Below are 14,318 nucleotides of genomic sequence, written 5' to 3'. Positions count from 1 at the left end.
AACCGTTCATCAGGTTACCTAAAAAGTAATTTAATGTGTCGCATTCATGGGTTGGTTCTCCTTTACGTTTGACCATTTTCAATGGAACATCCGTAATCGGTTGCGGTAGTTGCTATGAACACTACCGGTAGTCCTAAATATGATCGGAAACTATCTTTTGCTAAAGCAAGATACCTAAAAAGCCGCGATTTGATGTATCGCATGCATGGGTTTGGTTCACTTTTATATTTGCTTACTTTCGGCGGGGCACCCAGAATAGATTCCGGAACAATATCGGTAGTTTCTGATGTTGTTTGATCCTATTTTTTGCTAACCGATCATCAGGTTATCGAAAAAAAACAGATTTGATGTGTCGCTTTCACGGGTTGGGTTTACTTTCATATATGGCCATTTCTGGCAGGACACCCGGAACCGGTTCCGGATTACTACAGATTCAGATATGTTTTGGGAATATTTTCCTGTTTACTGTTCATAAGGTTATCGAAAAGCCGCGCTTTGATATGTCGCATGCATGGGTTTAGTTCACTTTTATATTTGGCTACTTTTGGCGGGATACCTGGAACCGGTTTCAGATCACTACCGGTTCAAATATGTTATGAGAATATTTTCCTGCTTACTGTTCATTAGGATATCAAAAAAGCCACCATTTGATATATCGCATGCATGGGTTTGGTTAACTTTTATACTTGGTCACCTCCAGCGGGACATCTGGAACCGGTTCTGGAACACTAACGGTTCCGATATGATCTGAGATCTGTTTTCCTGCTAACTGTTGATCAGGTTATCAAAAAAGCCGCGGTTTGATATGTTGCAAGCATGGGTTTAGTTCATTTTTAGGTTTGGCCACTTCCGGCGGAACACCCGGAACCGGTTCCGGGACATTACCGGTTCAGATATGGTCTGATACCATTTTCATGGTTACCATTCATCAAATTATCGAAAATGTCGTAGTTTGATGTGTCGCATGGATGGGTTTGTAGCGTTTTCATATCTGGCCCCTTCCTGGGGTACCGGTCCGGAACACCTAAATGGCCATAACTCGGGAACCGCTGGACCGATCCGAACCATTTTCAATAGGAAACAATGGGACCAGATTCCGCGTCGAATGAACCGTTGGTCATTGAAATCGGTTGAGGTTTACTGCCAAAAAGTGATGTGAGTTTATTTGTACACACACATACACACACACATACATACATACACACACACAGACATCACCTCAATTCGTCGAGCTGAGTCGATTGGTATATAACACTTGACCCTTCCGGGGGCTCTATCAAATTTTGGTTTTTGGAGTGAACATATAGCCTTTCGGTACACCTTGGTGTACGAGAAAGGCAAAAAAAAAAAGATTCTGGTAAGTAACGTATTGAGTAATCATTTCGTTCAAAGAATTATTAAATATTTGATTTATTTAAGGAAAAGGAGACTTTTGAACTTGCAGGGTGGACGAAGGAGTTCACAACACGTGCGATGACCAAACAGGATTTCAGCGTGTAAACAGGAAAATGCGTGTAAATTTGAACGCATGAAGCAATCTTGTGTCATGTATTTAGTACTAGCAATTAAAATCTCTTGGTATCGATTTTTTCTGAATTCCTGCATCAATTATCTCATCTTACCCACTGAATGTCATCCGCTCTCTCAGAACGCCCAAGTATTTAGTTCTGACACTGCATGCAGCTACGGTATGAGGGAATGTAGTTCGATGGTATGAATGATATTGGCCGTAGCTGAGAGGCCTGGATGTGCGGGAGGGCAGAATGGTTCTAAGCAACCTCAAGGCCTCAAGGGCAATTCTCATTATTCCGACAAGAACAATATGCTCCGGGTCTATGCGGTATTGTTAAAGGTTTCCGGGGAATGTATTGGCATATGAACAAGTCTTATTCCTTGGAGTGTTTCTTCGACTGTACAGTGGAAAGCTGGATTGACTGTATCGACAACACATGAATTTGACATATTAAATTCAGTGTTGAATCAGGAGCTTCAGCCTGAAGCTTTTTTCTGACTCCACCGGAAGTCGACCAGCTTCAGTTCCGACTAACGCCAAAGCACCCGTTAGGGGGAACCAGCCACCAGGAAATTCAAACAAACTGGAGAATTTCAGGCTATTTTTGTAATAATAACGGTAGTCTATAAGCTTCGAAGCCTGATAACTTGGAGATGACAAGTAATGCTCAGATACCAAAAGTGGTATGAGAAGCTTAAAAGCTTTGTAAACAACTGCCGGTTCGAGACACTTTTGTGCGAGATAATAATGACACATTGAAATTAGTTTGCAGTTGGGGTTGTGAGCTACTACATCACCGTGAGCAACTGCGTCACAAAGTTAGTAAAAAATGAGGTAGACAGCCAAACGTCAAACTTGGGTACCGGGGACCAAATGTAGTACTAGAAGTGGTACCCGGTTTGAGCCCGAGTGCTACGACTTTATTTGGACTTTGGTATGACTACATCGTAGTAGACGATATTCCAAAGTTTTGTTGCGACGAACTTTGCTAATTCGCAAAAGCGTGCGAGTGAACTCGCAAAGTGTCAAATGAATTCGCATAATTGCGTACTACGATGATTATACGACTTCGCTTGGTGCTTTTCTAATTATGTCAGTTTAACTCGCATTGGTGTACAAAGTAAATCGCATAAAAGTGAAAATAAACTCGTTCAAATGTACATACAAACTCGCAAAAGCTAGAATCGTTAACGTTGGCATATTGCGATGTGATATGTGATAACAATGAAAGAGGTGCTGTTGGAGTGCCAAAAAGCTAAAAGAAAGTGAAAAGTCATCATTATGGTTACAAAACAAGTTACAAAATCATCATTTTTGTTTTGTTGACCTTATAATTAACAATGAGTGGTGCTAGCAAGAGAGGAGTAGTGGTAACTGTGCAAAAGTTCAACTCACTGGACGCAGTGGTTCAACTCCCCCCAACAAAAAAAAAACTGTGCGGGAAATCATGCTACATCATTTTGATTTCCAAAGAGCCTGCAGAACACGTACAGCGCAAGGAAACCAAGTGCATTCCAACAAGCACTGAGGTGAGTTAGAATGTTATGCAATATAATCAGTGTGTTTCATAAGTAGTGTTTGGTACTAAGAGTGAAGTGCGGCTCGATAATCCAAAGGTTATTAGTTCGATTTTTAGGTGACAAGATTTTTTTATTTCGAATATTTTTAAGTCGCATAAGGTGCTATATTACGTCGCAATAGCGCATACCGTACATCGCATAAGATATCGCTTCAAGTCATATAGCGTTATTATTTTCCCGTCAATGCACGTATAGCGCCTCCACTTTTGTACGCATAAGGCACTTTTACTGCATCTTATGCGATGTAACTTTACCGCATAAAAGTACGTATAACATGAACATAAACTTCATTATACGTGCAAATTGGTTGTCTGGGCTGTCCATCAAGTTCAAAATGGCAGTCGCAATAATGGAGGAAGCGTTGCGTTCAAATTCAGGACCCGTCAAATTTTGTTATTCTAATGGGAAAACGGCTCACGTTACCATGTCACGAGCCGGAACCAACTTAAGGTACGTGCGGATATTTGATATTCCCCCAAAGGTATCCGATGAGGATCTGTCGTTGGTCCTTGAAAAACATGGAAAAATCGAGAGTGTGATTCGAGAAAAGTTACCACCGAACCTAGGACTCGACCATATGTTCAACGGAGTGCGAGGTTTGCACATCGACGTGGAAAGCGAAATTCCTCCAACAGTGGAAATTCTCCAGTGGAAAGGTGTTTTATGAGGATCTTAAAAACAAGTGCAGGAGGGGCACCATAAAAACGCTTGCCCACAACGTCCAACCCGGAATCAAAAGGCAAAGGGAGTGGCTGCTAGTACCTATGCTAGTGCCGTGAATCACGGTGGTGTACCACTAGCTCAGCAGGAAGCCGTAAACGAGGAAAAGCAAGCCGTCAAAGAGAATTCCGAAGTCAAAGCGGAAGCGGATGAAGGCGAAGAGCAAGGTACATTGCAAGGAATGGAACCGATTGTGTATCAAAGCGAGTATGAGAAGACTCTGGCGGAAAATTGGGCTAAGCACGAGGCGGAGAAGCGTAAACAACAAAAAGAATATCGTAAACAGGAGAAGTCAATGCAGCAACGATATCAAGCGAATCTACGGGCGAAAGAAGAGGTGCAAAAGGAGCGGTGAAGTGTGAAGCGGAGAGAAGAAGCAGGCAGGAAAAAATTAATCGGGAATCATCTCAACAGCAGCAAGTACTTCCGGCGGAAAGTCTTCTGCAGTCTCCACCCAAAAAGAACGCTCGAAAGTTGTAATATTGTTATTTTGTATTTTTATTTAATTACTTTTTATTATTATATTACAATATTGATTTCGGCTCTGTTATGCTCAAGGGCGCTCGAGCCTTCCGAATAAACGAAGATTAAAAAAATGTTTCAAGCTGTAAACGAGCAATTTTGTTCGAGCAATGCATTTTTTATTGGAACATAACTTGACCGCCTATTATACTTATGGTAATTGTACAGATGGTACAATGAAAGAAGATACATGATGTTATACCATACTATTGCGATACTGTAGCAGATAGTTGCGAACAGTACGGTGAACAGTATGGTACAAGCTCGTCGAGATGTGTTAGTCGGTTTCCTCGCACTTTGGCGATTTTCAGGGCTGGCAAATTCGAAGTCTGTAGCGTCCCTTCCAGAGAACAGTTCTCGGCGCTTAGCCTTTTCAGCGTTTTGGACGCGAAGCTCATTGTTTGCAGATTGCGATTACCATCGATGTTCAGACTTTTCACATACTCCAGTGACTCCAGCGCATCATCGAAGATTTGACCAATTGAATTTTCCTTCAAGTCGATCTGTGAAATTCTCGGCATATCGGCAAACGTGTTTCGGCCCAGGAAGGTTGTTGCACAATTGTTGCAGCTCAAGATCATAAGTCTATCGCTTGCCAGTTTTACTCTGTTCATGTCCATCCCCGGATTTTGGCTAAAATTTATTATTGACAAGGATGAAATATGCCGTAGGGTGGCCTCGGGGTTCAATGTGACTAGTTTGTTGCCGGAAAAATCAATTTTATCCAATCGGTTGTTATGCATAAAAGCGTCGGGATGAACGTATTTCATGGAATTATTTCTCAACTCTATCGACGTAAGATGTGGTAATTTCGAAAAAGTTTCGTGGTAGATGGACGTCACTCCACAATTATTGCAAATGTATACCGAAAGGCTGTGGTGAATAAGCAAAATCTTTTTCTCGGGAAACTCAAAGGTCATTTGGTTGCTCATGTCTAGTTCCCGAAGGTACGGATAGTCTGCGTACATTGCCTCGTTGGTGATGGGGTTATTTGTTTCAATACTTTGCAAGATCACGTGAGATGCGATTTCTTTCATCGTCATGAAAATAACTATTTTCGAAATTAGAAGCATCATCTGAAATGAGAAAAAAAAAGATAATGAATTGGTGAACTAAAACATCATCCAAATATGCTACGTCATTCATGGACGTTCCCTAGATGCCTTTTGCTGGTGAGAAGTGACCGAAGTTTCTTCCATATTTCGGGCTGTGATGATTTACAGCAGAATTGTATCTCGCACTACGTTTCTATCATGCTTGTTGACTGTTCGGTCTCATTTGGAAGTTGACCATCAATGTTAACTTCTTTTCCCGATCAGCCAAGATATCCACTTATCCGCGAGCGGTAATGGCGGCGGCGGGCACAACCAACCGATTCGAATTTTGACGTTTCTTTAGGATCGCAATCGGTTGGCGCTACCGATCGGTGGGTGAAGGGGTAAGGCGGAGAATGAAACTGTTTTGACTTTCCCTCAAGAAACGTCAAAATCTGAACCGGTTGGTCATGCCCGCCGCCGCCATTACCGCTCGTGGATAAGTCAAGGAATTGGCATTCCTATCCCACCAATGCAATGTTTTCGTAGCCAGCATAACAGCGGCTCAAGCGTAGGGCTCAAGCTGACAACCTATCTTTCAACGCAGCAGCATAATTTTAATGCGGGTTAAGAAAACAAGAAGACCATAACAGTCCCCTGGGATAAGTGTGTGTATTGTCGCGCTTATCTTTTATTAAGGTTCCTGCGGCGGTCGTACGCTCGCAAGGCATACAGTCGCAGTGACAATCGCAAAGCAAGACAAAAGGAAATATGCTCCCGCCCAAAACAAAAGCTCGTGGGTTTCGCGAAGTGACAGATGTTTTTGATTGTATTTGTGATGAACGGCAAGAGTGACTCAGTGAGATGAGTGGGCTTCCTGTCAAATCCCATATAATTGGATGGAATTATATTGGAATTGGTGACGCTGTTATGGTTAGTAACTGACGAGCTTATATCAGAAGCCGAAGGAAGATTATCGCCATATACTGATTTTTCTCGAGAGGCATAATAGTGTCGGTAGCGGTTGTCTCAATTGGCTAAGAAAAACACTACGGACCGCCTGATCCAGTGGTAAGAGTCCACTAAACAGGTGACTCTTAATTCATGGTGTTATGCTTACCGTGCCAAGGAATGAATGGTTAGGGGGGGGGAGGGTCTAATAAATACCTAACCACAAAAGGAGCCTGTGGAGAATTAGGGCGCTCTCCACAGTATTACGCCCTTAGGGAAGATTCAAAAATTACGTCCATCGTTTTTCGGGATTTCAAGACTCCCCCTCCCCCCTCTGTCACGCAATTTCCCTATACCCAATACACGTACTGTCACACTTTTCTAGACCCCCCCCCCCCCCCTCCCCCAAATGTTGGACGTAATTTTTGAACGTTCCCTTACTGCGCTAACCGGAGCAATGGTGCAGTGAACCTTGCGTTTCTCCGAGATAATCAATTGTCATTCTTGAGTCTCAAATTTGAGGCTAAATAAGGGCGGGATTTTTCAAATGTTGTAAATTAGCATACATTCATTTAGTTCATTTATTTAGTTAACATCAAACACTGAATCAACAATTTGCCGCCATAATACTCGATTTGCAGCTGCAGCTCTCCAACCTCGGTCACGCCCAACACTCGCCAGATCACGTTCCACCTGGTCCACCTGTGAATACCGGGCAACTCACTGGAACAATCCGTTCCCAGCCATCTTAGCAAACTGCAGTAGAATCACTTGGCATAATACGGAACCTCACGGTGATGGCGTCTTGCTCCGCCAACAGTCCACTCGTCAATGAGGCAGCATCACACTGACGACGACCCCGTCATGGTGCTGGCTGTCACTGATGCTTGCTAGGGGAAATACACGCATGGGAAATGCTACTCAGCTTTGTTCATACCCCACACCACCCATCGTGCTTTCTGCGCTCCACGCCTTCTAGTACCAACCGGATGGTTAGCAAACACCAACTTTGCAGGGTTGTTGTCCAGAATTCTTGCAACATGCCCTGCCCACCGTATCCTTCCGGCTTTGACCACTTTCTGGATGCTGGGTTCGCCGTAAAGTGCAGCGAGCTCGTGATTCATCCTTCTCCGCCACACACCGTTCTCCTGCACGCCGCCGAAGATCGTCCTTAGCACCCGTCGCTCGAAAACTCCGAGTGCTTGCAGGTCCTCCTTGAGCATCGTCCATGTCTCATGTCCGTAGAGAACCACCGGTGTTATTAACGTCTTGTACATGGTACATTTCGTGCGGAGGTGAATCTTTTTTTACTGCAGTTTCTTCTGGAACCCATAGTAGGCACGACTTCCACTGATGATGCGCCTTCGTATTTCACGGCTCACGTTTGTGTCAGCCGTTAGCAAGGAACCGAGGTAGACGAATTCTTCTACCACCTCGAAAGTATCCCCGTCTATCGTAACATTGCTACCAAGGCTTGTCCTGTCTCGCTCATTCCCACCTACCAGCATGTACTTTGTCTAAGCCGCATTGACCACCAGTCCGACCTTTGCTGCTTCACGTTTCAGGCGGGTGTACTGTTCTGCCACCGTTTCAAATGTTCTAGCAATAATATCCATGTCATCCGCAAAACTGACAAATTCGTACCCCGGCTGTTGAGCACGGCTTGTCGCATAACACCTTCCAGGGCGATGTTGAATAGTAGGCAGGAAAGTCCATCACCTTGTCGCAGTCCCCGTCGAGATTCGGATGAACTGGATAGTTCATCCGAAATCCTTACGCTGTTCTGCACACCGTCCATCGTTGCTCTTATCAGCGAGGTTTCTTGGTAGTGTCGTAATTTTTACAATAGCGCGCGTCCTGAAGGGTTAAGCCCGTTATGGTGTGGGCTATGAGCTCTCGTTGTGCTTATGCGTTCATTCCCTCATCTAGGGCACCACTTCCTATTTCATCACCTTTCCGTTTCCTAATTCAATTCCCATCCCTTGTCCCATTCTCCCTCAGGTAAATGATGAAATTGGCTTATACATATGTATAACGATAGCCGGGGCCCGTGGCGTAGTGGCTACACGTTTGCGTCATGAGCAGATGGTCATGGGTTCAATCCCAGCCTCGGCACTTTCGTCAGTTGCTCTTTCCCGCTGAGAGCAGTTGACACTGACCCTCTTCGGAGGCAATGGCTCAAATGGATCCGGCTACTTCGACATCGGCGAACGGCAACTCATAATGGACCCTCAATCGGACTGGAAACAGGAACAACCAACAGCCACACATCAGCTTCCTCGTGCTCGTCATTCAACCATGATAGGGTAGAAAGTGAAAGGAGCGCAACGGCAACCAGCTGGATATAGTAGAATTTGAATAGAATACATTTAGGAGCTGTACAAATTTTAAGTACAGCTTCCAATTGGAATCGCTCACGCAGTGCCCGAGAGGACAAAAGAGCTGTAAATTACACGCAGAAAAATGGCGCTTGTTTAAAACAATAAAACGCATGGTTGATTTTCAATCCGAGAATTTACTTATTTCAAAATTATATTTAAGTGTTTTCATTTAGAGTTTATCGATAAAAACAACCGATTACCATCATTTCATATAATGTCAAAAATTTCATTTGCTTCAACAAAATAAAAACCATAAACATGGCCCGGAAGCACTCACACATCTATAAACTGCTTACCCCAACATCGCCACAACGAAGAAGGTGTAGCAAATCCATCACGCCAACTACCAAGTGCAGCTTTGGCCGTGATGGATAACACGCAGGTACTCACGGCAGCATCCACAAAAAGTTGATCGGTTTCGCCTTTCGTGTCTTTTTTTTAGTCGTTCTCCTCCCCATCCACTTACCGACGGTCTAAAAATAGATCCCGAGCAGCCGCAGTTGCTGCCGTCACCAACACAATCACATTCCGGGTTTGTTAGCGGCAAAAGTGCAGTCGTTTGAATCAATCCATTATTTCATGTTGAAAATACCATATCTCTGTCTGTTTTAACAAACTGCCAAAAATTTCGACAAATGAAAATATCTGTATTATCAAACAATAGATAAGTTCAGTTTAAACTAGAAATCAGTTTGTCGCTAAAGTTAACTGAAAAATCGGTTGATTTGAACTAGAATTTAATTGTGTTTACAATTTATTTTTCTGCGTGTAGGTTAAGTGATTGAAGAATAAAATAAAAAAAAATATGTATAGCGATGGCACAAATGCACAGTGGTTCCGCCTCAATGAAACTGAGATATCATTGCGGTAACATCAAGTTTAATTCTTTAATAACTAGGATTAATCATTATCTATCATTATCAATTGTATGCCGAAACTTCTCCGCAGAGCTCATGAAAGTGAATATTCTTGAGTAGACATTTTTTTTTTATTTTTTCTAATTTCAGTCCTATGTCCTCATCCATTCGACATGTATTTGGTTGATTGTGTTCGATTCTAACATAGTTGAAATCGATGTTTATCCTAACTTAAGATGCTATTCTTTATCATTTTATTTGAATAAGTGTGACTGAATTAGATGCTTTTCCACAAAATACAAAAAACTGAAAATTTTCAACAAGCTGGAAAAATGTTTCCCCTTCCGACCCCTTCGAAAGTTCTTCTATAAAACTTCCATATAATTATAAGCAATGATTTACTGGCAAATTTAGCTGCGACCGTTTGCGACCAGATTGGTGGTAGTCACTTATGTGTCGTACCTTCAATATTCTCAAGAACTAACAAATTCCTCCCATATTGCTTTGCAGGCATCACTTTTTCGCAACTTTTACAATCTCTATCCATCACATTATGAGTGTTTCCCTATTCTTGAGCAGTTTTGATTACCGTGGACCACCTAAACTAAGTTTAGTTTAATCTCGATAATAAAGATAAAAAAAAATAGTTTATCCAAATGAGCTGGTAACCAAAACTGCAAAATAATGATTTTCGGCTCCGTAAAGCCAAAAACTCGATTTAGCCCATTTCCAATAAACAATAGAAAAACGCATTTGGAATGCAAATATGCATCAAATTTAGCGGTTTCATCATAAAACTCGACAAAATCATATTTATGACCGCCCTTATAAGGGGCTGGAACCACTGTGAAATGTCCCAAATGGAGGATAACCTGCCTCTGGAGCCGGACTTCTGATACCTGATGGACGTTCCCTAGATGCCTTTTGCTGGTGAGAAGTGACCGAAGTTTCTTCCATGTTTCGGGCTGAGATGATTTTTTACAAAAGAATTGTATCTCGCACTACGTTTCTATCATGCACTTTGCGAAGAATGCAGGTATGGTTTATTTTTTTCTGGAAAAAAAAATACGAGATCAGTATGATTTATAATTTTGGTACATAGTTTATGAGTGTTTAATTTTTGAAGATTCGTTGGCATCAGCCTCCTGTCACCGCAATACTGCCCCACAGGAAAATAACGAGCCAACATTTCTGGTTTCCACATCCAGCCGCCTCGTTGAACACAATAGCGGCGGCTTGGCGGCCTGGTTCCCCATGACAGCGTAAAGTTTGTAAACAAGCATAATTCCAGGAGTAAAAATCAAAAGCGTCGAAACTTTTTTTTCACCTCTTTAAATGGTTAGTTTAAGCAAAACATGATTTTCAATTTGGCAAATATTTATTTAAAAATGGAGTCGTAATAGTATCAGCTCGTCTTCGTCACGGAAATAAAGTTTCTATAAAATTTATAATTGTTATTGATATGATTCAGCCACAGCCAATAATCGTCCCTGGATTATGATGCTGACCTCAAAAACATGGCTGCGTGACAGGAGGCTGATTACACAAGTATACAAAATAAAACGAAAGTCGTGAACTTCTGTCAACGACCAAAGTTTTTGAAGTACAATTTAGCACTGATTTCGAAACCGTGCTTCAAAAAATTTTAAGTAGAGCGATTTTTGAGTTTTAGCTCAATATCAAGTTTTACAACTTTTAAAAATATGGAATTTGCTAAAATTCAAATATCTTGCGTTTTGTTCAACCAATTACAAATCTTTTGCCATAAATTAAAAGCTGAATACAATATCATTCGATCATCTGAATGCAGGTTTTGCATCAGATTGATGAAATTCAATAAATTGGCGAATTTTAGGGACGATCTCCTTAAATTTTAGGCAAATTTCCAAAAATATGTGAAGAAATGTATTTTTTTCAATAAGAATAAAACAATAGGGGGTTTCACTAAACAGCGTAAACCGATCAAACTGATTAAACGTCGCGATCACCGAGGCAATCTTTGATTATTTCATTCGCAAAATCATGAAATATTTCAAATAAGCAAAAAATCATGGCTTACGCAGCAATTTAATCTGTTTAGTGAGTACCCCTAATATAAAAATTCTTTCTCAACGTTTATTTGACAAATCATATGTAGGCGAGATACAGTAAAAAAATCAGCTCAATCGGAGCATTGACTACGGTGAATGAGATGTGTGAAGTGAGTGACGTTGCTTAAAAATAGAACAAAAATCGATTTCAAATCATCACCCTTGTATAAAAAGTCGAAAAAATTTCCGCTCTACTGTAATTTTTTTCCTTCGCGTTTTCGAAATCAGGGCATGATTCTACACCAAAAATGATCATCAGCTTACCGAGTACAAAAATGCTGTAAACTAGTGTTATTCCATACTCAGTTCAGCAGAGCAGAGCAGTTCTGTTCTGTAATGTTTTGCCTTCTCGTCTGCATTTTTCATTTGTTCATGAGTTTTTATACTACAAAAATGGAACGCGGGCTAGTGAAATACTAGACGATAGAATAAAAAAGCACTGTGTCGAGAATTGTGTACACTGAAACATTCCGGAACCTGGCATACGTGCCGAAGATGACGTTGTTGACGAGTGGCTGCTACAATTGCTTAGTTTCGTTTGAACAGTTAGGCTGATCAGATGGAAATTGAGTCCGTTTCTGTTATTGGCGAATGGTGGACTCGAAGTAATGAATTTGGTGAGTTTGTTCTAATTTAAATGGTGTAGTTGTGAATTATTACAAACACGATGTTTACTCCTTTTGGGATATTAACTATATTATTTACATATTTGATGTACACTTCCCTCAAAAACATGTCATTTTGCGCTAATTTGCATCTGATTTGAAAACACTAAGTCTCATTCAAAAGATAATAAGTCAATGTAATTTTGTACATGATTTAGGTGAATCTTTTACAACAATATTTGTATGTAATCGTATCCAAAAGTTGCCAAGTTTCTAAAACAATGAATATAAATTTATTGAATTATGTAATAAGTCATTTGAAAATATTTTGTGGTAACAAAAAAGACGAAGTCTTACGTCACAAGAATTAAAATAAATGAATAAATAAATAAATAAATTTATGGCAGTGTCTCTTGATGTTATCGACCAAAAGGTTGGGGTCACCCCTCAATATGATGTATCAGTCAAAAGTTTGGGGTCACTTTTGTAAAACATGGAAAAGTGATTTGGCGCTTTGACAATGACAAGAAACATGATTGCAATATTCGATTCTATCAGTTTCCACACATTTAATTTAGAATGCCGAATCTCGGTTTAAAAATGCCGAGATTTGCACAGCCGAGCTCGTTAAATAAAATTATGTGTGCAGGATTCTTTCAATAAATTGCTGTGCATGTGTAGGCTAGAGTAGATTAGCACATGTTGTGTGATTCGCCTGATTCCTAGTTTTTGTTAGTTTTGTTTTCATACTCATCCACCTGACAAGTCTCCGACTCGACTTTCTCTTTTTTTTTCACCAAAGTAATGCAGGTTTGTGCGTTCAAATTCGTGGAAAAAGATTACGAAATGTGAAATTTATGAAATTTATGTCGGCAACCGTGCCCGTGCACAAAAATAGTGTGCAAAGAGCATTAAAAATCCATGTTTGAAAGCAACCAGCAATAATAAAAACAAAATCGAGATATTTCACAAATTCTGCTTTACCGACCGAACACAGCACATCCCTGTGGACACTTTATGTGGGCACATGAACGGTGTGGTGATCACGGAATGATGAAAGGTGCACACCGGAATGCATCTAGCGCGCCACAGCATCTGCAACAAAGAATATTTTCTTCTAAATTCACATATTGTCACGAATCCGCGGTAGCTACTAAGTTTTTGTGTTTAAGAAACGATCGACAGAATCATTTCTGCCAAACACTTCCGGATTCGACTTTGGTCACAAGGGTAGTTTTCGTGAGCTGCCATATTTACGTTCCGATAGTGATCCTGCGGTCAAAATGCATTCGAAAAGCATTGATACATTGTTAATTGCGGCCGGTACATTCATTGAAAACGGATTTTTTGGAAATTATTTTTGACTCATAGATGCAATATTTATCTAGTATGATAAAAAAGTATTGATCGATCTCATTTTAAAGGCATGAATCATTCAATCATAAATTTATTCGCCAAGGGCTGAAAGTCTCTTAAATAAAGACAAATCAATCAATCAAATCAATTAATTTATTATTACGCGTATCTTCATTTTTCTTCAAATATGCACTCCAAATATGAATTATTTTTTTTATTCGAATGATTACCAAAAAATAGATCTCAACCAGCGCACGGTATACTTATTCACTTCCAACTGTATCTACTTCGTTACATTACTGAATAAGATTCACATTTTCTTCAAACTCCGCTAGGGGAAAGATAAGCTATTGCCGTCGCAGTTGAAACTCGAAGTTTCCCTACACCCGACAATCGAAATTTCTCAAAACACATACGTGAAACCTAACGTCGGACGTAGTGCGCTGCACAGCGGACCTGGCCCTTTATCCAGCGCACTGTGCCCGACGTACGTCCGACACACGGTTTAGGAGAAAAATCGATTTTCGCGTGTCAAAATTTCCGATTTTCAACTGCACGAACAATAAATTTTATCTAGGGTTGACCCTATGTACCCGGATGCAAACCATACCGAAGCACAGAGAACAGACATCCAACTTCCAAAATATGGCACTGCTATCGCAATGCTCCCGCGCTGTTGTCAGTTGTGAATATAACCTTTTCTTAAATC

General features: G+C 40.9%; 1 protein-coding gene across 3 annotated transcripts; it reads right to left on the bottom strand.

The window, feature by feature from the left end:
- Positions 1-4,287: 4,287 nt before the first annotated feature.
- Positions 4,288-13,976, bottom strand: LOC134288626 (leucine-rich repeat-containing protein egg-6-like). 3 transcript variants are annotated; one of them, XM_062853986.1, is made up of 2 exons: positions 13,840-13,976; positions 4,288-5,411 (listed from the first exon to the last, which is right to left on the bottom strand). In XM_062853986.1, exon 2 carries the CDS (start codon positions 5,409-5,411, stop codon positions 4,542-4,544), a length of 870 nt encoding a protein of 289 aa, XP_062709970.1. In that variant the 5' UTR covers positions 13,840-13,976; the 3' UTR covers positions 4,288-4,541. The 3 variants fall into 3 exon arrangements, with proteins under 3 accessions (XP_062709970.1, XP_062709969.1, XP_062709968.1); XM_062853985.1 differs by lacking the exon at positions 13,840-13,976 and adding an exon at positions 13,773-13,799; XM_062853984.1 differs by lacking the exon at positions 13,840-13,976 and adding an exon at positions 13,238-13,449.
- Between the last annotated feature and the right edge of the window lie 342 nt (positions 13,977-14,318).

The sequence above is a fragment of the Aedes albopictus genome, chromosome 2 (assembly GCF_035046485.1).
Source record: "Aedes albopictus strain Foshan chromosome 2, AalbF5, whole genome shotgun sequence".
In the NCBI taxonomy this organism is placed as follows: domain Eukaryota; kingdom Metazoa; phylum Arthropoda; class Insecta; order Diptera; family Culicidae; genus Aedes; species Aedes albopictus.
The sequence above is the reverse complement of the archived record's forward strand: the minus strand, read 5'-3'. Positions and strand labels throughout refer to the sequence as shown.